Raw genomic sequence first — 26,574 nt, forward strand, 5'->3', positions numbered from 1 at the left:
GTTATTAGTTTTTCATACAGTATGCATGATCATTTTTATGCTGTTTTACCTTATCACTGTTTTGAGACTTTCATTAGCTTATAACAGTTGGGAAAAAAAAGCTAATTTAGTATTAGTATTGTTTTTTTTGTGTGTGCTAGCTAACATGGCTTCAGCTAGCAGCGCCCCCACCCCCTCCCGAAAAAGGAAAAAAAAAAAAAGAAAAAAAAAGAAGAAAGTACAGTCTCTTTTCATCTCACTACCTCGGCAAGAAAACAAAGGAAACAAATTTTGTCAAAATGTCACCAACGTGTGCAGCGAGTCCCGAGGGTGTAGGTCAGACTGAAGATAAAGGCCAAGAATGTTCCAGAAGCAAAGCGCCAAAAAAAGAAGAAAAACAAGAAAGCACAGCCAAAGCCAATTCAAAGTGTTTTTTGTTTTTTTTTCCCCTAGCGCTGAAAAAAAAAAAAAAAAAAAAAAAAAACACCAACAAACTACAGCATATTAATTAACATGCATTTCCCCCCCTATATTAAATTAAATACACTTGGTATATTTTAGAAAGCATTTGGTCAAACTGAGCAGCTACTCACGAACTACTAACTGTGTTTACACGATTTTGTGTACTATTCAAAGTGTTGGAGCTACTTTTAATGGATGTACTGTAAAAGGAATGGATGGATTAAATGATACATAATGTGGGAGTGCAGCAAACATACACAGAAAAATCACAAATATGCAATGTCATGAAACAACTTGTATAGTGGAACATAAATCAAAACTCCACATCATCATCAAAAGCTATAATTATCCCAGAATATGAGAGAAAGGTGGTAATTTTATGGAAATGAAGTTGCAACGTTATAAGAATGGAGTGAAAGTATCACAAAGCAAAGGTGAAACAAGTGGAAAAAAGTTCACAAGTATAAAATATTGTGACGTGAGAGCTTTGAGGAAGAGTCGGAACGTTATATTAATAAAGTGAAAATATTAAACGGAAAGCAATAATTCTACAAGAAAAAGGCAAAATAGTACAAGAAAAAAAACTAACAATTTTTACCTGAATAAAATTAAAATGCGACAATAAAAATCTAATTTTATAGAGAAAAAAATTATGAGAATAAATTAAAAATATTTAGACAAAAATTGAGTAATATCATAGTAATTTTATCGTAAAAATACTAAATTCGACAAGAATAAATTCAAAAAAAAAAGACAAAAATGTTGTAATTTCACAAGAACAAAGGGAAAATAATATAAATAAAACAATAGGAACAAATATTATTTTATGAGACGGCCAAATACTTTGTTTTAAAAAAAGGTTCGACAACACAAGAAGAATTTTGTAGCAAGCAGCAGCAGAAGCAGAAGCAGCAACACAAGAAGCAGACAAAGCAATCGAACCATGGCCCAGTTCTTCAGTCACGGTGTGACTTGAACAGCGAGATGTTTACATCTCCAAGTTTTTTTTTTTCCTCACAACAAAAAACAAAACAAAACAAAAAAAGTCACACGAAAAGCACACCGATGAACATGATTGGACTTACTTTCTGCCTCTGGTCGAGTTATAACTCCCTCCGTATTTCTTCCGATTAAGGATGAGAGCGGCAATTTCTGGCACGTAGCGAGCAAACATGGCCTACATGCGTGGAAAAGAAAAAAAGCAAACCAAAAAAACGGGGGGGAGCATGCAAGAGAAGCCTCTGCTGCGGCCTCCCGGGGAAATACTTACTTTCTGCCATTAACAGCACTATAGGAACCACCGTATTTCTTGCGGTTGCCTATTAACTCTATGATTTCAGGCACGTAGCTCGCAAACATGGCCTAAAGGACGACAATAGGAGAGACAGGAAAAAGGCAAGCAGAGAAATCAAGTGCAGGCCCACCACGACCTTGAAGATTTCATCTGAGTGCAGGAAAAGGTGATTTTTTTTGGGGGGGGGAATTCCACAGTTAAGAACGACTACAAATTTTGTTGTGTCAATGTAGTCTGAAATTTAATCATTTACATTGCAGAAAGAAAAAAAAAACAGGAAGTATGTTATTGGTTCAGTGGGTATCTTGACTTACAAGTGTTGTGATTTACCAGCTTGCCGCGTTTTGAGCTGACATGGGTTTCAATATTTTGAGAGCAAAATTAAAGAAAAAAAAAAAATAGTAATAATAATTCAACTGTGCTTCAGACATTCCGCCTCTAGATGGTAGCAGTGAACTTCACAATTTCCAGCCAGCATCAGTTGTTGAACAAGAAGTGAAATAGGTCAACTGAATTCAAGCTTGAAATCATCGGAAACACGAGTGGTTTCTGTTTGAATGCAAAAAAAATTATTATATATTATTTGAATTGATTTTTGGGGGGCAGAAACCGATTAAAGGCACTTCCATTCATTTCAATGGGGATGTTGATTTGAAATATGAGTGATTTTTAATTTACGAGCATGGAGCACGAAAAGAATTCAACTCATAAGTCAAGTACCACACGCTGTTTGGAACAAAATAGAATGACAGCCAATTAATTTGTGAAAGGAAAATGAATTTTACACAAAAAAAACTATGAAAGAGAAATCCTTAAGTGCCATGTTTTGATCAACAAACACCACGCGATGATTTTCAACGATGCCCTCGACTCAAGATGTCACAACTGTTTGTGATGCATATTTATATAATAACCCAACATCGGAGTATGAGGCTTACGTTGACGAAAACGCCGTAAGAATAAAATAAAACAATTACAAAACTAAACTATTAGTTAACTATGAGGACAAAGCGTCACATTTTTACGTTTTATGGGTGTAATTGCAACTCAAGATATGAAAAATATGATGTATTGCAAGGGAAAAAAGTTGTAATTTTACAAGATTCTGAGGACAATGTAATTGCATGACAATTTTCTTTTGACTTTCACAAATTCTCAATTTTACAATAATTCTTTTTTATTTTAAATCAAATCAGGAAGAGAAAAAAATTGAAATTCAAACGTTCCTAATTATGAAAGTGATAATCAGAATAAAGTCAAAATATTTTACAAGAGTCGTCATTTTATAAGTCACATTACAAGCATGAAGTTGTGATTTTATGAGAAAAATATTGTGTGAAATTAGAAATGGATAAGGACTTGTAACTTCTTCCTACTCCTTCCTACTTCCTACTACGTTTGAATGTGGAAATTATGATACTATTGACAATTTTTTTGCTTTTTTTTTTTAACTACAACTTGTATTTTATATTTGTGATGTGTTTATATGTTCAAATATTTGCAATAAATTTCAATTTGCAAGGGGATTTTTTTGTATAAATGCTTTAATTGTAAAAGAGAAAATTCATCATTTTACAAGAATAAAGTTGCAATATTATGAGTCTATTTTTTTTTTTTTAATCCATCAATCTTCTACCCCTGTAGTGGTAGCAGTATAATTTTTAATTTGACTAAAATTTTATTATTCCATGCAACTTTCTACTAACAGATACATTAAAAAGTGTGTTTTTCTGTCCTAAGATTAGCAAGGTTTCCATTCCAGAAAATGGTAATATGAAGTTCTTAATTTATATAATTAAATGAAATGTAATAAATTTATATAATTAAATGAAATGTAATAACATTTTTACGCTGGGGCAAAACAAAAACAAAAAAATTAAAATAATCACATTTCTATTAGGATGTTTAGGAATTAAAATATTTTTTACAAGAATAAACCGGATGTATTTAGGAGACCATTTTTATGTCACCTAAGCTTTGCACGTTTTTTTTGTTTTTTTTTGTTTTGTTTTTAAATAACTTTTTGGTGCATTCATCAGAGGGCCTCGCAACAAATCATTCCAGTGTCTGTGTTTGTTGTGATGGAGGGGGTGGTTAGCAGGTTAATTGAGAGGTTAGGAGTTTGGAAGGTCGGGGAGGTTGGCGGGATGGGGCAAAATGGCCACAAAGGGGTTAGAAGAGCCACCTGAAACCGCAACACTTTACCAATTCACGTTCAACTATCAATAACTAGCACATATATTGCAATTGTGGGAATGCTGAGACATGATATCGCTGAATCGACGCGTCCGAAAAAGAAATGAATTTAGGGCCGAAACATAAGCCAATGCATGACAGATTATGGCATCCATCCAATCATTCATATATTAACTTAGATTTTTTCCCCCCAGACAATAGTCATATTACACATTAATATTATTTTTAAAGTGCATTTAACGGGAATAATGTCAAGAAAATGAGGTGGGGGTTTTTTTAGTCAGTGGGTGATAATAATAATAATAATAATAATAATAATAATAATAATAATAATAATAATAATGGACATGTCTATTGCGAAAGATACAAAAAGAAATGATGGCAAATTTGGTAAACACTCATCTCTCAGCATTTGCACAATCAAATAACACAACATGAAATGCCACTTTGGAGCAGTGGTGTCAAACATAAGGCCCGCGGGTCGGATCAGGCCCGCAAAGGGGTATAATCTGGCCCGCGAGATGATTTTGGAAAGTAAAAAAAAATAAAAAATTGTAACGTTGGACTAATTAATCAGTCGGCCACAATCAAAATCTATAAAATTTGTAACTTCACAAGCAGTCCTCAGATAAGCAATGCAACTTGTACGTGGGAATCGTCCTGGATGTCATTATTTTACACACAACTTAAAGTTACGGTTTATTTAATTATTATTAATATTATTATTTTTTTTAATCATAGACCGACAATCGTGTTAAATACGACACAAATTCAATTACTGGTAACACAAATAGATATGACAAGGATTAGCGTCCTTATAATGTCATTAACTGCGCCACATAATGCATTCTGGGAACAATATATATGCAAAACAGGTCGATTTAACACCTCCAGAACTCAGTGTTGCTTGCTGCGTTCCATTTGTATTTGTATTATTTTTTGGACAATAATGATTACAGTTGAACTCCGTAATTTAGGGCAGGCACACAAATAGCGAAAATCTGCGTGTAATTGACGGCAATCGTTTTTAAGTTATATATCGTTATTTTACCAATGCGGCCCACTTGGTAAAATATTTTCCTCCATGCGGCCCCTGAGCTAACATGAGTTTGACACCCCTGCTTTGGAGCGACACCAAGTGGCACGCTCCCTCATTCTTGGTTTTTTTTTTGGAAACAAATGAGTCTTTTTTTCTTTACCAGACCACCCAGGATGAAGAAGACCATGAAGAGTCGGCCCAGGGTGGTTTTGGCGTAAACGTCGCCGTAGCCCACCGTGGACATGGTGACCATCAGCAGGTACACGCATTCCCAGTACGAAAGGGCCTGAGAATTCTGAAAGTTCTCCCAAGGGTCCCCGGAATTTTCCACCTGGAACCAAATCGTACGTGACGTACTGATACTTTTCAAAAAGACTCACACAAGTATGCCGCAAACAGCAAAAATCCACAAACAACTGTCATCCAAGCAAAAAGGCTTGTAACTGCCTATAAATGCCAAAAGATGGCAGCTGAGAGCTTTTTTTTGTTTCATTAGACAAAGATATGGCCTGGCTAAATGAATCCACGATAGAAGTATAAAAATGATGTGACATTTCGCAACTTGTTTTGCCAACGTTGTGTCAAGTTATTAACAAAAAAAGCCCTCTAAATTAGCTAATAATAATAATAATTGAACAAATATACCTAATGAACATTTGTTTTTTAGCTAGCATTCAACAACACGTTTGCCACCAATTACACAAGAAATTTTGAATTGCAGGAGTCACATAAGAAAGTACATAGATCTGAGTTTTAAAGTAAAATGTCATCTGAAAAAAAAAGAAAGAAATAGAAAATGTCTGAGTAGCCCAGTAACTAAGTGTTTTGCACTCAGTTACTTCCCAGCCTGCAAACGCGACTTACCAAATGGATGAAGCCGGCCGCGGTCAGCCACGTACTAATGAAGATGGAACACAAGTTGACCAGCTTGATGGAGTTGCTGGTTCACAAAAGAAAACTCAGGTTACAGAAGACAACGCCCCCTCCCTCCGTATATATTTAAGGTTAAACATGAAATTTAATTGGATGATTAACTCATTTGCTCCCAAAAACGTAGAAATACGTTGTTTTTTTTAATGTTTTAAGTGTCCCAAAGACGTATTTGTATGTTTTTTTTTGTTTTTTGTTTTTTAATGCTAGAGCATACAGAAGGTTTGATGCAGCCTCTCAACTGCAAAGAACGGTTGTAGAAATGGTAGTTATTACACAAACGGTCAGCAGGTGGGAGCAGAGTATAAGAGATCCAAACCATGTTGCAACAAGCTGATTTGCCCACAGTTCAAAAATAATTGTGAATAAATGAAACAGCTATATTTTAATGCTAATTGCTGCAAAACGGAAACAGATAGAATTTTTTTTTCCTGATGAAAGAAGAGACTTGAATCTTTCTTTTGATAGGTTCTATGTTTTTATAGCAATAGAACACAATATTATGTAGACCTTGCAAAATCAGTCCAAATCCAGTAAAACAGCCGGGAGTAAACGGGATTGCTTCTGTGAAAATGGCTGAGTGGGAGCAAATGAGTTAAGTACTTTAAAACTACACATATGCTTCAAAAACGGAACCGAAAAGTCTTACCTTGTCTTGAGTATATTCAAAAACTGCAAAATTTCCGAGAACTGTATCAACCTCAAGGCCCTTAAGAACCTCAAGCCTGCGGGACGGAAAAAAAAAAAAAAAGGAATCCAAATTAGACCATGCTCGTTAAAAAAATTAAACACGAGTGACGCTGAATGAAGACCATCAAAGCACACTGGCAGGTGGATCTGTCGCTGTCGTGACAAAATGGACCAATCAGAAGCCACGACGGAAAATCCCAAGCACACAAACACACAGCTAACACATTTGCGTGTCACTCGCAAAAACTTTCTAAAAAGAGTCCAAAATCCACATAAGGCCTCAACTAAAACTCCCACAATGACCTGAGACTGTTTCTTTTTTTGTTTGTTTGTTTTTTTAATTCAAGTGATGAAGAAAAGAGCTTATCATAAAAAAATAATAAATTAATTTTAAAAAAATCAAAGAAATTAAACTGTAAGACGGGTAAAATCTAAAGACATCAAATAAAAATCAAGACTCATTTGAAATAAGTAAAAATGAAACAAAATTGATTATTATTATGTTAGATTGTATTAAACAACAAATTTAGAAATTTGAAAAGTGTAAGAATTCTGTAAAACAATTATTCAAATAACTTGACACATCTCACAGTTCATGTTACAGTCTTATCCCAAAAACCATTTTTTTTTCTGCATCAAAATTCTAAAAGCCTCTAAAATTATTATATTATACATTAATTTTTTTCCACACTGTATATTGGATTTCTTTTCCCCTCAAAATTCTTCAAATTTTGAAATTTGCAGAATTAAAAAAAAAAAAAAAAAGAGGGAAGCAAGCATTTATCTTGTCTAGGTTTGAAACTAATTCAATTACTGGACCAATTAGATTCCAAAAGTAATCACAAATTTGATGTTGTGTTCTGTTTGATTTTGCTCAACATTCTACAAATTTTTTAAAATTTGTAGAAAATATTTGTAGAATTTGAAAGATGTGGGCAATAGGGCTGACACATTTAACTTTTTGACCGCCAAAAACGTCTAATAACGATTAGTAAAATCACGATATATGCTGCCATAAACGTAAAATGACGTCAACTACGTTTTGTTTTTTAATCAATGGCAAGTGCAACGTCTAAGTGCAGCGCTGCTGGTCAATGGAGTTGTGGAATCAAAAACACCCATTAACTATGGCCAGCAGATGGCTGCATTGTTAATGACCAAAGCCTTTGTCACATTAAACCTAATTCACTGAGTGTCACTAAACAAAATATTCATGTGAAGTCACAGTTGTGGAGAAAACAAAAAGCTGCAGTTTCTCCTTAACTTTTCAATTTTCGCGCAATGTCACTCAAATGACCTATTTTCAAATGGTGATTACTAAAGAACGGAATACGGTAGAAACATCATTTTTTCTAATGAAAGAATGGAATGTGTTCTTTCATTTGGTACCCACGTTTGTATATGTAGTAAAAGCGCACAATATTCTGTTTGCTTTGAAAGATGAGTTAAAGTGAAAGTGGAGTATGGAAGTGTCTGTACTTGGTTACTTGCGCCGTCGTGCGCCTTACCCCAGTAAGCGACTGCGCGGAAACAGGAGGCCAAGCGGGAGCCGCCGCCGTTCTCCCGCTCGTCTTTGTCGTGGCCGTTGTTTCGGACCCGGTACCCGTTATGGAAAAGCTCGCCGGTGGATTTCTTCCGCCGCCGGGTGGCAGACACGGCGGCGGCCTGGACGGCGCCGTCGGGCCGCTTGTACACTAACATCTTGGTGGGAATCATTTCTGGATGGCGTCCAAGCCCAAACGAGAAACTTTTTGTGCTCGGCGCTAGCCTGCCACGGCGCTTCTGGCGAGCTTAAAGCCGTCAGGATGTTAGAGCGCCGTCGACGTGTAAGCTTCTTTTTGGATTGGTCCAGAGAAGCGGGAGGGAAGCAAGTGTGTACATCAACCTGACCTCCGGGTCAGCCCTTAGAGCCTGCAACAAATGTCCCTGATGCCTTAAGCTTAGCAAAAGAACAGCTTGTTGTTTTTTGAGCGGGAAAATGCTGATCACGTGACATTGTGCGTGTGTGGAACGATGGGGGAAAGCTCTCGTAGCTTCATTTTTTTGTTTTTTTTTCCTGCTTGCTTAATCCCAGAAATAATGACAGATGCTGTACAGTTAACACAGCCATTGTTGAATAAGAAAAAAAAAAAAGAAAAAAAAAAGATTTAAAAAAAAAATAATGTTGTTTGTTAGCATTAAATAAGTTTGCCACAATATTCATTAAATTTGCTTTATAATATTGCACATTTAGAATGAATAATGAATTTATAATGAATTGTTTTTTTTTCACATATTAATTTTATATTTAGCATAATAAATAAGGCAATCAATTTATTCTAATGTTTTTCAACATGTAAGCTGTACTTAATGATAACCATATATGTAAAAAAATAAATCTTTTTAATATTTTTATATTAATTTCATTATTTTTGTTGCTGGTTTATATGTTCAATAAACAAGCAAACAAAATTACCATTTATATTTAGCATTTAATTTAGCATAATAATTTTATATTTAGCATAATATATAAGGCAATTAATTTGACTATATAACCTACTCTGTATTTTAAATAGTTTTATTCTAATGTTTTTCAACATGCAAGCAGTATGACCATGTATGTGGAGAAAAAAAAAAAAAAAAGTTTCTTTTTAATATTTTTATTTTAATGTCAGTATTTCTGTTGCTGGTTTACATGTTCAATAAGCAAAAACAAATATAGAATTTATATTTTGCATTTAGCATTTAATTTAGCACAATAATTTTATATTTAGCATTTTAAATAATGCAATCAAAATATTCATTTGAATATTTATTGAATATTTTAAATAGTTTTATTTGAATGTTTTTGAACATGTAAGCTGTGCTTGATGATGACTATGTATGTAAAAAATATATTTTATTTTAATTTCAGTATTTCTGTTGCTGGTTTATATGTTAAATAAAAAACAAACAAACAAATGTTCTACTTTACAAATTGAAAAGGATTAAATAAGTTAGCCACAATATTCATACAGTTGTTATTAGATTTTTAACTGAAAAGTAAAGTATTTGACAGAATAAGTAATAAATACTCTAAAAATATTATAGAAGTTACATTTAATTAAAAAAATATATATGATGTCAATAATGTCAATTTTGCAATTAATAAAATGATCAGAAAATTATTACACCTCATATGGCACATACAGGCGTACCTAATGAAGTGACCAATGTGTTTATGTCACTCTGACAGTAGCCCAACATGTCCACTGGGGGGCGCCATCCTTAAAATAAAAGAAGCCAGTTCCACCTGCAGTTTCTTTTCTTTTTCTTTTTTTTTTTTTAGCAAACATTCACAGCCCAGATGATATTATTACGCAACAGATTTATCACAATTTCTCTTTGCTCGTGTATAGATGTGCGCCTGTGTGTGCGTGTGTGGCTTTGTTCCTCGCCAGACAAGAAAAAAAGGAAAAAAATAAACATTTAAAGCCATCTGAAATGATCCCCATAATCCTTCATTTCCTGTCACCATTCAAGCCATGGTACTTGTTTTTGTTTTTTTGTTTGTTTTTCATTCTGATGTGATTTACCTGCACATGTGACGGACGCACGTGCACACACATGCAGTGGTTCTCAAACTGGGGTCTGCTTGGGAGCCCTAAAAATAATTTGTTGTACATGATTGTGTATTATTGCTTCCCAAAAAAATGCAAATGAATATAAATGCACTGGTGCCTTGACATAGGAGTTTGATTTCCTGATTCCTCTGTGGCCATGCTTTTAACTGAAATCATTTCATCAGAAAAATCACACTGCATAATATTTCTTTTTTTTTTTTAAATGACATATGACACCATAATTAACTAATTTGCTCCCAAAAACGTAAACATATGTTCAATTTTAAATGTTTTAAGTGTCCCAAAGACGTATTTATACGTTTTTTAGTTTTATACGTTTTTTAGTTTTTTTAATGCTAGAGCATACAGAAGGCTTTGATGCAAACTCAACTGCAAAGAATTTTTTTTTTTTTTTAAAAAGCTCATTTATTCACAGTTCTAAATAGATTTGTGAATAATGATGAAACTTACCTATATTCTAATACTAATTGCTGCAAGTTAGAAATATACGTTTTTTCCTGGTGAAAGAAGAGACTCTAATGTTTCTTTTGGTAGGTTCCATGTTTTTATAGCAACAGAACACAATTTTCTGTGGGCCTTGCAAAATCAGTCAAAATGGAGTGAATCAGCCAGGTGTGAAGGAGATCGTTTCTGTGAAAATGGCTGGGAGTGAATAAGTTAAATAGAAATATTTTTTGCTAATTTGTTTTGCTACAATTCAATGTCCTTTGTGCTGCACCTAGTGATGTGCACACCTGTGCAGTATAAGACAGAAAATTGAATATGGAAATCTGCAAATAGGCAAATTATTGTGGAAAAAAAAAGGAGGAAAACATGCAACTCTTTCATTCCAACGGCATTTCAGGGTACACGTTAGGGCTGCACGATATTGAAAAAAACATGCGATATTGAGAAAAGAGTTCACTTATATGTACATTATCAATTGTAATGTTCACACATATATTCTGCACAGACACATATTCAGTATCATCCACCATAATATCATTTCAGTGTACCACGTACAACACACTGTTTTTCAGTCTACAGACCATGTCATTGGGATGGGGGCAGGTTGAACCAAAACGCAACCGCTTATTTACACAGATAGCAGGACCAGATCAAGGCCGTGCTATGGTGCAGAGGTGGTCAATGCAAACATGTTTTCTCAGTTGCTTAAACAGTCTCTGATGTTTTCTATGTACTCTATGTATTGATTATGATGTTGTAATGCCATGTGATCTTCAATCTAAGGTGGGAGAGATTGTTGCACCAATTCACTGTTGGTCTCAGTTCTCTCCTGGCGCCAGTCTCTCGAGGATACGTGTCTTTGTCTAATACTTGTCGGGGTGAGGGCTGCGCCTCAAAGGAAGTGCAGTTCTCCCTTGACGGATATAAATAATATTTTTATTATCAAATGAAAAAATTTAAAAAAAAATCCGTGTGGTAAAATAAGCAAATTCAATGTGTTCTTAGTTAATTAATTGTAATGAAGCCTGGATGATGTTCAACTATTGGATGGTGATGCACATTTAAGTTTGTTTCTGATTGGTCAAATTCAGGTAAAAGCAAAAAATTCCATATGAAAATTATTGCATGTCTTTGCGATATGCATATTGCATGGGCCAATATCACGATAGATATTTTTTCGCTATATTGCCCAGCCCAAGTACACATGATGGAAGTGTTGTGATTATAACGATGAGTTTGAGAAGCGGCGGCGGCGAAGCTTACCGAGCCAGCTGCGGTTCAGGTAGACGGACACGAAGACGGGCGGCACGGTGAAGAAGTCCACCACCGAGTTGACCTCCAGCCAGAACCACAACTTGTCGTTGGCCGCAATGAACTGACAATGACAACATTTCATTTTTGCCGATTAATTGCACGTCGTCGTTCGTCCTCAAATAACGATCACAACTTGGATTCATTGACGTCGACTTTCAAGAGACCTTACAACATGTGAGAGTGGAATTGTGTTATATGGACAAGTAGCAGTAATATTTTGAAAATGTAAAAATAGGGGTGACAAAATAAGTGGGTTAATTTTGAGTTAAAGTTCCTTTATTGCCACTAATTTTTACATTTTTTTTTTTAATTTTATTTGGAAAGCCTGTACTGGGGGAATTCCAGTTGCAATGCAGAAGACACGTCCACGTCAATATTTAGCGGCAATAAATTGTTACTTCATGTTAAAGATTTGATATTTCTCAATATGAAAAGAAAAATGTACTGCGCTGTCACCAACGTCTTACATAAGCAATTATGCCATCTAGTGGCAGAAAAATGACCAACACAAATCAACATCACTCGTTACAGTACAATGTTACCTTGTTTTGCACTGAGGTTAGGTTAAAAAAAATAAAAATACCCGCAATAAATGAAATCTGCAAAGTAGTTAGCTTTATGTTTTACATTCACTATAAATGTTTTGAGGCCCTAAAACCCCTGACTACACAGTTTATACACTTTTCTCATTGAGAATTGACATTTTCTCACATTTCTCTAGTTTAAACGTTCAAATAAATGTTCAAACCTTCATAAATTTTATAAAATAGGTACATTACTGAAAAAAATGCATGCAAAATTGCACTAAAAAAAATCTGCGAAACAGCGAGACCGCGACTTTTTAATTTTAACTCAATTTTATAAATTATTATGAAATTTCTGTATCAATGACTAAGATGCAGTCATATTTCTTAGTTTAACATATTTTTTTCCCACTATTATGTTAACAAGAGTATGAAAACTTAGAACAAAATATTTTATTGTTCATTTAGAACAGATATAAAATTTGCAATTAATCGTGAGTTTCTTGAAGTTATGCGATTAATTATGATTAAAAAAAAATTGACACCCCTTGTAAAAAAAACAAAAAAAAAACAATAATGATAATAATGATAATAATCTCACAATATCTACTTGTGTTCATGTTGCTGTGAGTTTGGCATTGTGGACGTTTTGAGAATTTGCTTTGCTTTGCACTCACCCGAAGTCCGAAGTACAAGAGGAAGAAGATGTTGAAGGCCATGTCGATCTGCAGCGTGACGTCCTGGTAGAAGTTCTGACACGACTCGATGGGACTGCGCAGGACACGCACACACACACACAAAAAAAGTCCACATCAACCACGACGATTTCCCATCATCCACTCAACATCATTCATCGTCTTTTTTCCCACGCAAAAGACGTCAGAAGTTTGCGTGGCTTCATCATCAGTGCAGTGGGGGTAGGGGGGTGGACGGGGCAACATGACACATGCACTCGCAAGCATTGGCTTGGTGCAAATCCGTCGTTAACCCTTAAAAAGCTGCCACGCCCACGAGCATGTGTGCTCTTTGATTTTTGGGGTGGCGGCGGCGGCGAAAGCAGCAGTTTAAGGCTTAAGTGGGCATGCAGGGAAGGAGGAGTCCGTCAGGCAGCCAGAAGAAATGTTGTCGGGGAGCCTCACCCTCAATCAAACACTCGTTATCTGGCACAAATAAAGAGAAATCGTCAAACCAGGAACAAGTTCAAGTTCATCAATATTGTGATGACTTCAATAAATGCCTTTGCCGCGTGTCCCAATCAGGGTTATTATAGTTTTGGAATTTTGCATTTTAATTAGTTTTTATTTCATTTTGAGTTTGGTTTTTTAAATTTAGTTACTTTTAATTAGTTTTCAGTGTGGTGTTAGTTTTTAGAAGTTATTTAAAGGGATACTTGACTCATTGAGCCATTTTCAGCAGTAAAAAGTTAATTTGTCGATAATTAATGTGGTAACCATTATTTTTCACGTACAATTAATAACTTTAAAAAGTAATTGTTCTACTTGCTGTCGACTGATGATGACATCACCTGTGCTGAGAAGTTGGTAACGCCCCATCATGGCTCAGTTTACTGACCAAACCCAGAAAACAGGTGAGTCATGATTGGGCGTTACCGATTTCCTCAGCACAGATGATGTCATCATCAGTCGACAGCAAGCACAAAAATTCGTTTTTAAAGGTATTCATTGTACATGAAAAATAAGTTATCAAATAAATTTTCACTGCTGAAAATTGTTCAATGAGACAAGCTTCCCTTTAATAAAACCTTAGTTTTGGTTTTAGTTAGTTTTCGTGTTTTTTGTTGTTGTTGTTTTTTTAATGCATATTACTTGTGCACAATATTTAAACAACACCATAGGAGCAACATCATCTGAACGAGCTTTTCTATTGGCCACTGCTCGATGACATCACTTCTGTGTGAGACACATTTTCATATGTTCGTATTCCGGTTAATGTCAAAATTAATCTGCTTAAAATTACATTTAAAATCATCCCCAAAGGCTCATGCATTAAATTCATTACCAAAGATGAAAACGAAGGACATTTTTTACTGTAATTAAAGTTAGTTTTGTAAACATCAAATGTAGTTTCAGTTAGTTTTTGTTTTTTAAAAAGCATTTTCGTTTTTATTTTATTTTGTTAAAATTGTTTTTTAAATTTTAGCTTTATCGTTAGTTTTAGTTAACAAAAATAACCTTGGTCCCAATTTAACACTTTCAATCAATTATGTACCACTTCACATAGACCCTTCATAGCCCACCTCTACCCTGAAAGAAATCAATATATGTAATCAAATGATTTCCATTTGTAGACTCAGGAATTAATAATTTTAGATGTTTGTTCAAATGACGGCGTCTGCCGTGTCCAAATTAATCACCAGGTTAGTCATTCACTTCAAAAAGTGATCAGCAACACCTCAAATAGACTTTAATAGACTCTTTTACGCCTAAGGAAGTCATAATCGTTACATTATTATATAGATGATTGCGTTAATACCATATTTCCTTAAATAGTTGGCCTCCCCCCTCAAGTTGACACAACTAATAGACCAGGAGTGGCCAAGTTCGGTCCTCGAGAGCCCCTATCCAGCCTGTTTTCCATGTTTCTCACCACTAACACACCTGATTCATGATCAGGATTGTTATCAGGCTTCTGCAAAGCTTGCTGATTAGCTGATCATTAGAGCGAGACATGGAAAACAGGCTGAAGAGCGGCTCTCGAGGACCGGACTTGGCCACCCCTGTAATAGACTATTATAAAAAAATAAAAAAATAAAAAAAAATATAAAAAAAAACACTGCACTGCCTTCTGCTGCTCTCTCACAAATAATCAATATTGTATTTGCTCAAATAATGATAGCCTCTTTTTTAATTGATGCAATGTCACAATCATCACTTGGCGGGTCCTCTACTTGGGGGGTGGAGATTTCCTCAAATAAGCGCCTCCCTTTCTGAGTAGACGCATTGCCCCAAATTAATTGTCTGACGCAGTGAATTATTTGAATTATTTAATGCTGCTCTATTTTAATCAAACATCTTTATCTGTCTATTCAAAATGAGATCCATTTGATCAAAATAATTGCAATAACATCAAATAATAAATATGTACGTGAACGTCCAAAGCGATCGTATGAGGATTAGTGATAAGTGGACAACCTTCAGCGGCTCCAAAGCAGAACGAGGTCATTTGACACAGATTCAATCAACCTCATTTTGTTACCTGAAGTTAAAAAAAAATAAAATCGGATCAAGCTACTGTGATGAAAAACAGTCATACAGTATTTGTGTTCTGCATCCGGCTGATGACCGCTCCAGGCTGGACCTTCGCTTCTCTTGCTAAAGGTCAACTGGGACGGGCAACAAAATGGATGACGTGCCGTTGAAGCTAGCATTCGATTAGCCCTCCTGCTCTTCCGCCGCTTTTAAAAGTCAGGGACTACGAGTTGACACGCCAATTTGAAATCAACCAACTCGTTGAGTGCCGCCTAGATGGGTCTGCTGGGCCGCTTCCAGGCGCGTCTGTCATCGAGTGCGGCACTAATTACGGGAAGGAAAAGGCTGGATGGCGACAAACTCGACTGCAGCGCCGGACCCGACGGGGTTGGGGGTGGGGGGGTTTGGGGGGGGTCAAATGAGCCAGGGTTGAAAGTTCACCGCCCATCGGGTGAAAAGGTAAAGAGAGCGCGGCGTGAAAGTGGACACTGACCACGCGAGTGAAGTCGCGCCCGCGTTTGAGAATGCCACGGCCACTTCCTGTTTTGTCTTCTTTTACTTCCTGTCGTCTAATAGCACGATTGTTTCCAGTACCACAACAGGAACGTCGGACTTTCCCTTCAACGTTGCCCGTCGTGATGTCACGCAGACTTTCTGGTAGCATAAAACTGACAGCACCGTTAGTAAACAAACCCTTACTAAGCGCCAAGTCAAAAAGAAAATTTTAGAATTGACATGTCAACATTTTGAATAGACCTATTGAGCCAACAAATACTCACTCTGAGGAATCGATGAAGTATATCACCAGCGCGCCGATGCTGAGGGCAAACACGAGCACCACCTGAATGAAAGTCAAGAGAAGTAGATTGTTATTCTTGCGGATTTGCGGTGAATGAGCAAAACATGTTTAAAAACTCCTCACTGGCTCTCTCCATGTCAAAGTGTAAATAAATCCGCGAGGTGGCGGACGGCGGCGTCCTCTTTCAAGCAACCTGATGCGATCTTCTGTGGTTAAAAGGCGAGCGCTGGCCACCCCAAAAACTTTGATCGATTTAGCTCTTGAACAGACCAATTGGAGTCCCTTTGAATAATTTCATTAAGTCCCAAATGTTTCGATTCAGTATTGACAGAGGTACAGAGCACACTATTACATAATAATATTTCCATTATAAACCCTACAAATGATGACATGTTTGTTTTGACTTATCCAAGAACTGATCGGGATCAGGGGTCAGCCAAACTAACGTGGCAAGACCAGAGGGGCCCATTAAAGATGCACACCAGTTTTTCAGTTCTATTATTCATTAGTATTCTTACTTTTTGTATCTTTCTAAATGCAAAAGTGGGTTCATTTGCTGATCTTTACAACAAGATTGCAATTACAAGGACAGCAATATGAAAAAAACAACTTTTTGGAGCTTTTAAGCCGTATTAAAAGTGGTGTTTTCCTCCATTCGCCCTCTATGAGAAATTCAAGGTCACTCTGCTGTCCAAGCTCCAGCCCCTCCCAATCTGGAAAAAAATAAGCTGTTGGCATTTTATGATGTCATAAGGTGCGGACCCACCCCCGCACCGCCTCTGCGGACTGAACGCACGCCCACTTTCTCTGAGACCTCCATGGGATAGTGACAAAAAAGTAGCCTTTATCAGTAAACATTTTGTCCAAATGAATTCAAATCCTTCATATTTGCAATGCCAAAGTGCAATGACAATTGGCCGACTTAAAATCCGTTCTAGTTGACACTTGCGTAAACTACAAGTAAAACTTTTGCGCTGTTGAACCTAACCTAACTGAGTGAATAGTATAGTGGTTAGCATGCTCGCTCTGTTAGCAGCAAGTACCTGGTTCGAGACCAACTCAGGTTTGTTTTCACCCTCTCTCTTCTTCCCTCTCCTCCCCTCCCCTCCTTCTCCACGATTTCTTGCGGCAAGGAGCCATTTTGTTTCAGAGGAGTGGTGAAACGCGCCGAGTACCACTACCTAATATTTCATAAGAACAATTACATCGCCATGGTGTCAAAGGTAAAATTGATGCCTTTTTATATGCCTATAGTTAACCGTTGGAAGGCCGTTTTGTTTTCATTTCATTTCAAAAAAGACGTTTTCATTTCCATCCCGTTATTAAAAGAAAAAAACATGACATTACAGAAAATGCTCAATTATAAACTCATTGTGAATCAGTTACTGATTTTGCTGGGAAAAAGGCAAAAAATGTTGATCATTGTTTTTGCTGGAGAAGTTGGAGAATAATTACTCTTGAGAAGCTGAAAATTCTGAGGAGTCGGACAATTTTAAATTGAAGGTATGTCAACGATTAAAATATATTATATGATTACATATACATACATACAACATATGATTAAAATATATGATATATATGATATGATACATGATATCATATGATATGATACATGATTATATCATATATCTGTCATGTCTGGGTTAAGTTTGAGTAGAGTTTATGACCGTCCGCCAAGTTCACGACCCGTTACGTGTCTGTTTTGGTATGGATGTAACTCTATCCAGTTTCAACTAGTTTGGCTATATGATGTCTGGACTTTGTGATGTCAGGAATCTTTTATGCTATATGATGTTTATTGATGTCCGGAACTATCTGTAATTACTGGGTTAACAGCCGATCAGAGAATTCCATGTCAGTACTGGCCCTCACATGTCTGGCCACAACCAATCAGGTTGGTTCACTGTCTATTTAAGGGTCTGGGAATTGTGCGTTTTTGCCGGATTATTGTCCAACTGTCCGGTATTCAGCGTCTCTGAGTTTCTGCCTCTCGATTTGAATAACTGGAGAAAATCTTATTTGTGTCTGCATTCTGGGATCCAACCCTTCAGTACACAACAATATCATATGATATGATATATGATTATATCATATATGATTATATCATATATGATATGATATGATATATGATATGATATGATATGATATATTCTGAGGGCTTGGACAATTTTAAATTGAAGGTATCTCAACGATTAATCATATATATCATATCATATTATATTATATTATATTATATTATAATAACCCTAACCCTACTGTAAAGTAATTATTGCTGCAAAAGCTCTCAGAATAGCAACAATTACAAATTGTTGACTCGTGCAGCTGTAACGCAGAGACATCTGGAAAAAGTTCATCAGTCAAGTGTAAAATGGAGTGTTTGAGAACTAACGAAAATGTCGCTGCTCTCCCTAGGACGCAGCGCAGAATGGATCCGTTTAAGCAGAACGTCGTCACAAAGTTCTCTCTGAAGTTTTGTCACACTTTCACTTGCAAGCGGCTGCGCGAGAGTAGCGGAGAGGGGAGGGGCGGGGCCTTCGCACGTGAGGCCAGCTGGCGCTCATCCATTTCCAGATGACACAAAAGGCCGTTCGGAACAGGAGAGCAGCCAGCATCCATAATGAATGAGCGCGGACCCAATTCATCTCCATGATGTGCAATTGCATTGGCCAAAAAAAAAAAAAAAGGTTCCAGCATGAATTTTTAATCAACAATTTTCCTCTTTTGGGAGACAGGAAATCTCTTTATGGCTCCATGAGACAACCACACGCAGTTATATTAAAGTAATTCTGGTCTGGTAAGCGTCACAACTTGTGATGTACAAACTAGTATTCCAAAAATAATGTAACATATCATTACATTTTACATTATTAATTACAGTCATTACAGTCACACTGGCAGTTGTCAGGACTGCCAAGCGTGCCTCTATTGTATTGCATGTATGAATAGTTAATAACCAAGGTGTTACTGTAAACAGGTTGTTGGGTCCTTGGAGACTCATTAGAAGATGCGGGACATGACAGTGACGTCAACAAAGAACAGCAGGGACTTGCAAAACAGACAACACGGAAAATCAAATTACTGTGTCCAGTGACTTCCAAGTGGCCCGACTTGTTTCAGTCATACACTCTGCCACCAGATGGCGCCAGCAAACCTGACGCATCTGTTGAGTTCAGGTATTTTGCTGAATGATTTATTTTTATTTTTTTCAAACCATGGGTGCAGGCGCTCGCACTTCCTGATTCACTCACACAGGCGCTTTCGTTTATGCAACAAGCACACGTAGGCCAGACCGTCCGACACAAAATGGCGACGCACAACAAGGAAGCCATTTTGGACGGCACCATTTTCCACATTGCTTGCTCGCGCTTTGCACTCGTCAAGTTCGCAAACAAAATCGGAAGGCTAAAATATGTAATTCAGTAAATAATGCAAATAAATAATAATGTGAATAATTATTATATTTACAAATTAAATTTGAAATATTAAATCAAATAATAAAGTGAATAAATATTGTATTTTCAAATTCAATTTGAAATATTAAATCAAATTGTAATGTTATGAAATAAATGGTGGATTTTTTTCTTATTTATTGATTTTTTATTTTATTTTTACAAAATAGTTAATTAAATGCAAAATACATGAAAATAACAGAGTTGCAGTAGTAAGAATAATTACATTAATTTAAAAAAATGACAAATGACCAATACTATAAAAGACAACTAGATATGTCAAAATCGAAAAATCCCCACTATAAAAAAAAAACGATTGTTTTTACACTCGATAAACTAATTAATAACCAACAGAATTCAAATAACCATGCTACCTTTACTGTACAGTGCTACAAGGTCTCTAGAGGTGCATAACAAATAAGTGAGTGCGTGATGTTGCACAGCAGCGAGCAATCGTCACATGAAAAATGATTTTGTGTGTGTGCCTGTGTGGTGCGTGTTCCGGCGCATGAACTGTGACGGCCATGTTTGTGGTTAGCATCCTGCGTTGTGATTTAAGCCTCCTTGGCAGCAGCCCAAACAGCCCGAAGAGCTTAGCGTGGCTGAAGTACACTCACGTACACCAACTGTGCCCACCGCAAACGTTCGAGGGACCCGTCGTGCCAATTTGAGCATATTTCTTGCCGAAACGACGTCGGAACTGGCAAACGGGTGCGACCACGGACCTTTTCGTTATGTTTGCAAACAGGAAGTGGAAAGATGACAATGTTGTGTCGCACTACAAAAAAAATATTACACCACGTCCATCACCTGTTGCTAGGTAGAATTCCTGACTTGATAAGCCCGGAAGACAAGACAGAAGAGGACTCCCCCGTCCGTCCCTGTGTCAACCGATCTTGCAGACTTCCTCGACACTTTGCCCTCTCGTAATGTGAGACCGAGTGTGACTCATCGGCTCTTTATTTGGCAGGAAGGGACCCCGTATGGATGCACCGTTTTTTTTGTTTTTTTCACCAAAATCACCTATAGCTACCGATGATTACAAGACGTGCGCCACAAAACTATTCATGTTGCACTTTCAGAAAAAGAAGAAATGATTGAACTGACACTTTACCAAAAAGAAGACAAACTACTCATCTTATATGTTCTGAGAAAGTAAAAAAAAAAAAAAAAAAAGAGCAATTGTTGCTGCACTTCAGGAAATAGACAAACTATAAATATTTCACTATCCTAAAAACAAGAAACATCTTGTTTCATTTTTCAAAAAAACAAACAAACTTGTGAATAAGAAGACAAGCTATTGATGTGGTACTTTAGGAAAAAGAAGAAATTGATGTTATACTTTACAACACTAAAAGAAGACCAACTATTGATGTCGCACTTTCCTTAAAAAAAATAAAAATTAAAAATTTAAAAAAAAAAAGACCAACAATGAACGTTGCACTTTCACACAAAAAAAGACATACAACTGATATTGCCCTTTCCTAAAAAGAAGACATTTTTTATGCTGAAAAGAAGGCTGCACTTCCTTAAAAAGAAAAAATATATCATTGTATTGGTCCCAAAAAAAAATAATAATAATAATAATATTGAAAAAATGATATTTCTGAACGTGTTTCTCTACTATTGTGAGCTTGTTGACACTGTCACGCAAGCGATGCTCCCATGCGTGCGTGCGCCGGCGGAAGAACCAATAAGGCATCAAATGACATACGGGAACCCGCCCGCCGCCCAATCCCCTCACCCCCATGGCACTCGTGTCATCACAAACGCTTTGTTGTCAAAGTCAACACGCTTTTATTTCAGGCTCCCGACGGTCACGAGCAAATAAAACTTTATTGACTCAAACACTATTTGCTGCTAATTAAAGCAGCAGGCAACAAAGGAGGAACGTTTTGGCATCGAATGCAATTTTTTCGTTTCCCGCCCTGGACTGGAAAACGAGCACTCACACTCATATTGCACAATTTACAGTGTGATTTTAGAAGGCAGGAAAAAGCTAGCTTATAATGCTAACACCCCTGCGAAGAATGACGAATATTAGGGATGTAATGTTAACGCCACGATATTGTCGTCTTCACGTGACGTTATGAAAAGCAGCACATCTGTTCAAGAGGCGAGGTTGTATTCCATTTGTGGAGTTCTAGCACCCTCTGCTGGCTCGTTCATCACTGCAGCTTCATTATAATTAGGCATGTTTTGGCCACTGCTGCGATTTATGACTCCCATAAAATCAGTCATGGCAGCAAATATTTTTCAACATCGCCATCGCAAAAAGCATCGACTTTTGGCCCGCTTCAGCCAAACGCAACATTGTGAACTACATAGACCAGGGGTGGCGAGATCTGATAACTGCTGTTATCATTAGGGATGTAACGATAACGGCAATATCGTGATATCGCAATATTAAAACTGCCACTATATATCATCGTCGTCATGTCACGATATTAAAAGCAGCACATCTATGAACACATCGCCGTGATTTCCATTTGTGCAGTTCTAGCACCATCTGTTGGCTAGTTTTTTAGTGCAGTTTAATTTCACAAGGCATGTTTTGGCGCTTCTATGTTTAAAATCCACACAGAATGCATGAAGGGCAACGTAATATGCTTGTGAAGTTAGTCAATATGTGGAAGAACTCAATATGTGCTTGCATTAGCAAGTAAGTGCCTCAATATATATATCATATTTATATATTTTTTATATATAATATTTCTAATTGGGCGGCACGGTAGTCGAGTGGTTAGCACGTCTGCTTCCCAGTTCTGAGGTCTCCGGTTCGAGTCCAGGCTCCGGCCTTCCTGGGTGGAGTTTGCATGTTCTCCCCGTGCCCGCGTGGGTCTTCTCCGGGTACTCCGGTCTCCTCCCACATTCCAAAGACATGCATGGCAGGTTAATTGGGCGCTCCGAATTGTCCCTAGGTGTGCGTGTGAGTGTGGATGGTTGTTCGTCTCTGTGTGCCCTGCGATTGGTTGGCAACCAGTCCAGGGTGTCCCCCGCCTACTGCCCAGAGCCAGCTGATATAGGCGCCGGTAGCCCCCGTGACCCTTGTGAGGAATAAGCGGTCAAGAAAATGGATGGATGGATGAATATTTCTAATTATGTGATATTTTCATTGCTGTATTGTACAAAAGCATAATATTGTTTTTTTAGTATGAGCTCATCTTTTTTTTTTTTTTTACAATATTGTGACCGTTTTTGTATTGCCAAACTCCCCACAATATCGTGATAATTATCGTATCATGACCATCATATCGTGATATCGTAATGTGATGTTTGGATATTGTGACATCCCTAGTTATTATGTACAAAAACAAATAATTTTATGCTTCCCCCACCAATATAATCTTATTTAAAAATATTTTTTTATTATTATTATTTATTTTATTTTATTTTTACATCACCAATCTCCTCACAATGTTTTTTTAAAGGCATTTTTGTTTTTTATTTTATTTTGTTTATTTTTTTTCTCAGTGTTACTTCGTTAGTTTTTATTATCTATAATATATTTGTATATTTATCTATTATATACCGGCGTGTCTTTGTGACAGTGGGCTTTAGCATAGCCCATTAAAAGCTGAATTTACACACAACACACACACACACACACATCTGCTAGGTTTAGCTAAGCCGCCGTTGCCGTGGCGACACAGCTTGTTACTAGTACTGTACTTTCAGTTCCTGTATCATTTGGTGCCAGCAGTTGATTGGGGTCGGCTATAAAAAGCAAAAAACAAAAACAAAAAAACAAAAAAAAAGAAGTGTGTTTACGTGTTGCTGTTTTGGTCGGCAACAGCAGTCCAAAGGAGTGAGTATTTGGTCAAAGGTCAAAATAAAACAAAAAAATTAAAAATAAATAAATAAAAAAGGTACTTGGCTCAAAAAAAGAATGACAACCAGAGCTGAAATAATTCCACTCACTAACCCAGTTCCTTCTCTCTGAAGGCATTTTGTCAGACGTAGAGCGGTCACCGTAGCAACCGCCCCGGCTTGACCAGATGTGATCTCTCCGAGGGGCATTATGGGATGGCGGCGTGTGACCTTAATACACTGTTTTTCGAGCTCTTGGGCGGGCGCGCTTTGTCTGACGAGCCCGCCAACAATCGGCGGACAACTGCAAACGTCACATCTCGCTGCTCGCTCGCTCACTCACCAGGACTCGTCCCGTTAGCGTCTGAGCGGAGATCATCACCCCCGCCCAATCTTTCACCGACGTCATCCATCCCACCTCGCTGGCCGTCGCCGCCTCGTCCTTGTCGGCGCGCTTGACCACACCGTCGGCCGTGGTCAGCCGGTGCACGTCCTGACGGGGCAAAGTCAAAGTGGGACATTGGCGTCAGTAAACGTGTGGAACAAGTCTACACACCCTGTTGAAAGGCTAGGAGAAGGGAGAAACCTACTGGAACATCTAAACTGCATGTAAGGTTCATCAGCAGGTGTCATATTTAAAATGAGTTTGAATGTGATTGGTGAGTTTGGACTACAGACACACCCACAGTTATGAGGGTGTGAAAACTTTTGCAAACATTAACTACATTGTTTGTCGATTTTAATTCCCCTCGGCAACAGATTTTTAAAATGGTTTATACTGGCTTCTTTTTTTAATAAAACAAAAACTGGCATTTCAACAAGGGTGTGTAGACTTTTTTTTTTTTTTTTTAAATTATATCACATTTCAAATATTTTTCAGAATTGTCCTTCAGTTTCATTTGATAGTTATTGTGAACAACTATTTTTAAAAAAGTGCTTGATTTTATTTCGCTAACAAGAATCTAATTACTAAATATATCCAAAAACTGGATTAAAAATATTTATAACACCAGAATGTACAAGGTTTATCAGTTTTCCCTCAATTTTATTTGTTAACATATACATTAAAGTGATGCACATGGTCAGATGAAATATACATTTTTTTTAAATTTATTCTACAATTTATACCCTTTGCTCAAACTTAAATGTAATTTATAGAACGTTTTATTTTGAATAAATAAATAAAATATGGCATTGATATATTTTGATATATTTGTTATATTATTTTTTATATTTTTTTTCAAAAGAATCTATTGAGGAATTTTTTTTGTTTAAAAATGAAAATGTGGCCTTGATTTTTTTTTTTAAATATTTCTCTTTTTTTTCCCCAAAAGATTCTAATGAGCAAGTTTTTTGTTTAAAAATTAAACTATGGCCTTGATTTTTTTATATTTCTCATTTTTTTTCAAAAGAATCTAATGGGCAAGATTTGTGTTTAAAAATTAAAATATGGACTTGATTTTATATATATATTTATCCTGTTTTTCAAAAGAATCTAATGAGCAAGTTTTTTGTTTAAAAATTAAAATGTCTAACATGAGAATTAATTTTACAATGTATTATGTTGTACAGTTTATTATATTGCTAATAATCACAGTGTTTGGGCTGGGTTTGGTTGCTTCGTTTATTTTTATGTTTTTATTTTGTATGTGTTTTTCATTATTTATTTTCCGCAGTAAACATACATCCACAGTAGTAAAAAGAACTGCGGCAACAAACGCAAAAGGTGACCTCCACGGCCATGAAGTCATCTGCGCGCGCCTTTCATGTCCAAAGCTGTTGGCGTGTTTGTTTTTTACGGACACACGTGTGCCTTGTTGCCCGCGCCAACCATCTTAGCGTGGCACATTCCGCGCATGCACGTGGCGCTACTGTGTGTGTGTGCGCGTGTCCAATCACAAGCGTGCCGCACGTGTTTTTTTCCGCTCGGTTGCAAATCTACATATGTGTTTAGAGGCGCAATGCCAATTATGCATGTGAGGAGCAAGTGGCGTCACCGTTGTACCTGTGATTTTGAATGTGTGTGGCTTGAAAAGGCATGGCTTAGCTTGGTGAGTGATATGGGAGACAAAAAATGAGAGTGTAGAGTTGACTGTGAGCTCTTATTAGCAGACTATTTTTCTTTTTCTGCCTTATATGTAATTGTACCACTCTCACATGCTTTGAACACATTAAAGCTTAATTTATAAAAAAAAAAAAGAAAAAGAAAAAAAAAAGTATTTTTAAAGCCTTTCTTAGCGTCTCCCGCTACAGCAGCATCATTTTTTTATCATGCAGTGCTTAAAATGAGTTGGAAAAATAATGACAGCATAAAGGCCGACATCAATACCATGCTTCAGCACGGTTACCTTAGTTACTGTTGTTGCTAGGGACTTACCAAGCTGGACAGAAGGCGCTCCAAGAAGCGCAGCCTGACGGCACGCAAGAAAAAAAAAAAAAAAGTATCGACTTTATGTATTTCTAGGCGCCACATCATCAATTATAGCCGGAAAAGCCAGCTGACGCCTCATCGCACTGCTTCATCAGTTTGTGTGTAATCCTACTTAAAAAGGGCAGTAAGACAAAAATAGCCAAGCGTTAATTAAGTCCGAAAACCTCTTCCGCGACACTTCACGAATCACAGTCGGCGCGAAATTGATGGAGGCGCTCGGAAATTCAATTAGTAGGCGAGGCGTTCAGCCGAGGCAAGCGCACTTTCGACACGCTAACCTGATCATATGTGAACAACAAAAAAGGTTAATTTGGAGCTTATGCTATACAGTAGTACCTTAAGTTAGTTACGAGTGACGTGACCTGACTTACAATGTTTTTATTTTCTCTGCAAACACAA

The 26,574-nt window shown here is 36.9% G+C and overlaps 1 protein-coding gene across 5 annotated transcripts in view; it reads right to left on the reverse strand.

The window, feature by feature from the left end:
* Positions 1-26,574, reverse strand: part of LOC144005463 (calcium-activated potassium channel subunit alpha-1a-like) — a 64,768-nt gene that overhangs the window by 34,716 nt on the left and 3,478 nt on the right. For 2 of the 5 annotated variants that reach the window (XM_077503664.1, XM_077503666.1), the window contains exons 2-9: positions 24,088-24,237; positions 16,466-16,527; positions 13,155-13,248; positions 11,903-12,014; positions 6,550-6,625; positions 5,835-5,910; positions 5,131-5,301; positions 1,527-1,618 (exon numbers count right to left, since the gene is read on the reverse strand). In XM_077503664.1, coding sequence (XP_077359790.1) covers positions 1,527-1,618; positions 5,131-5,301; positions 5,835-5,910; positions 6,550-6,625; positions 11,903-12,014; positions 13,155-13,248; positions 16,466-16,527; positions 24,088-24,237 — 833 coding nt within the window. Of the gene's footprint in view, positions 1-1,526; positions 1,619-1,711; positions 1,804-5,130; positions 5,302-5,834; positions 5,911-6,549; positions 6,626-8,098; positions 8,474-11,902; positions 12,015-13,154; positions 13,249-16,465; positions 16,528-24,087; positions 24,238-26,574 lie in introns of those variants that run through there. The other 3 variants (XM_077503665.1, XM_077503663.1, XM_077503667.1) reach the window with 2 other exon arrangements.

The sequence above is a fragment of the Festucalex cinctus genome, chromosome 17 (assembly GCF_051991245.1).
Source record: "Festucalex cinctus isolate MCC-2025b chromosome 17, RoL_Fcin_1.0, whole genome shotgun sequence".
Lineage (NCBI taxonomy): Eukaryota > Metazoa > Chordata > Actinopteri > Syngnathiformes > Syngnathidae > Festucalex > Festucalex cinctus.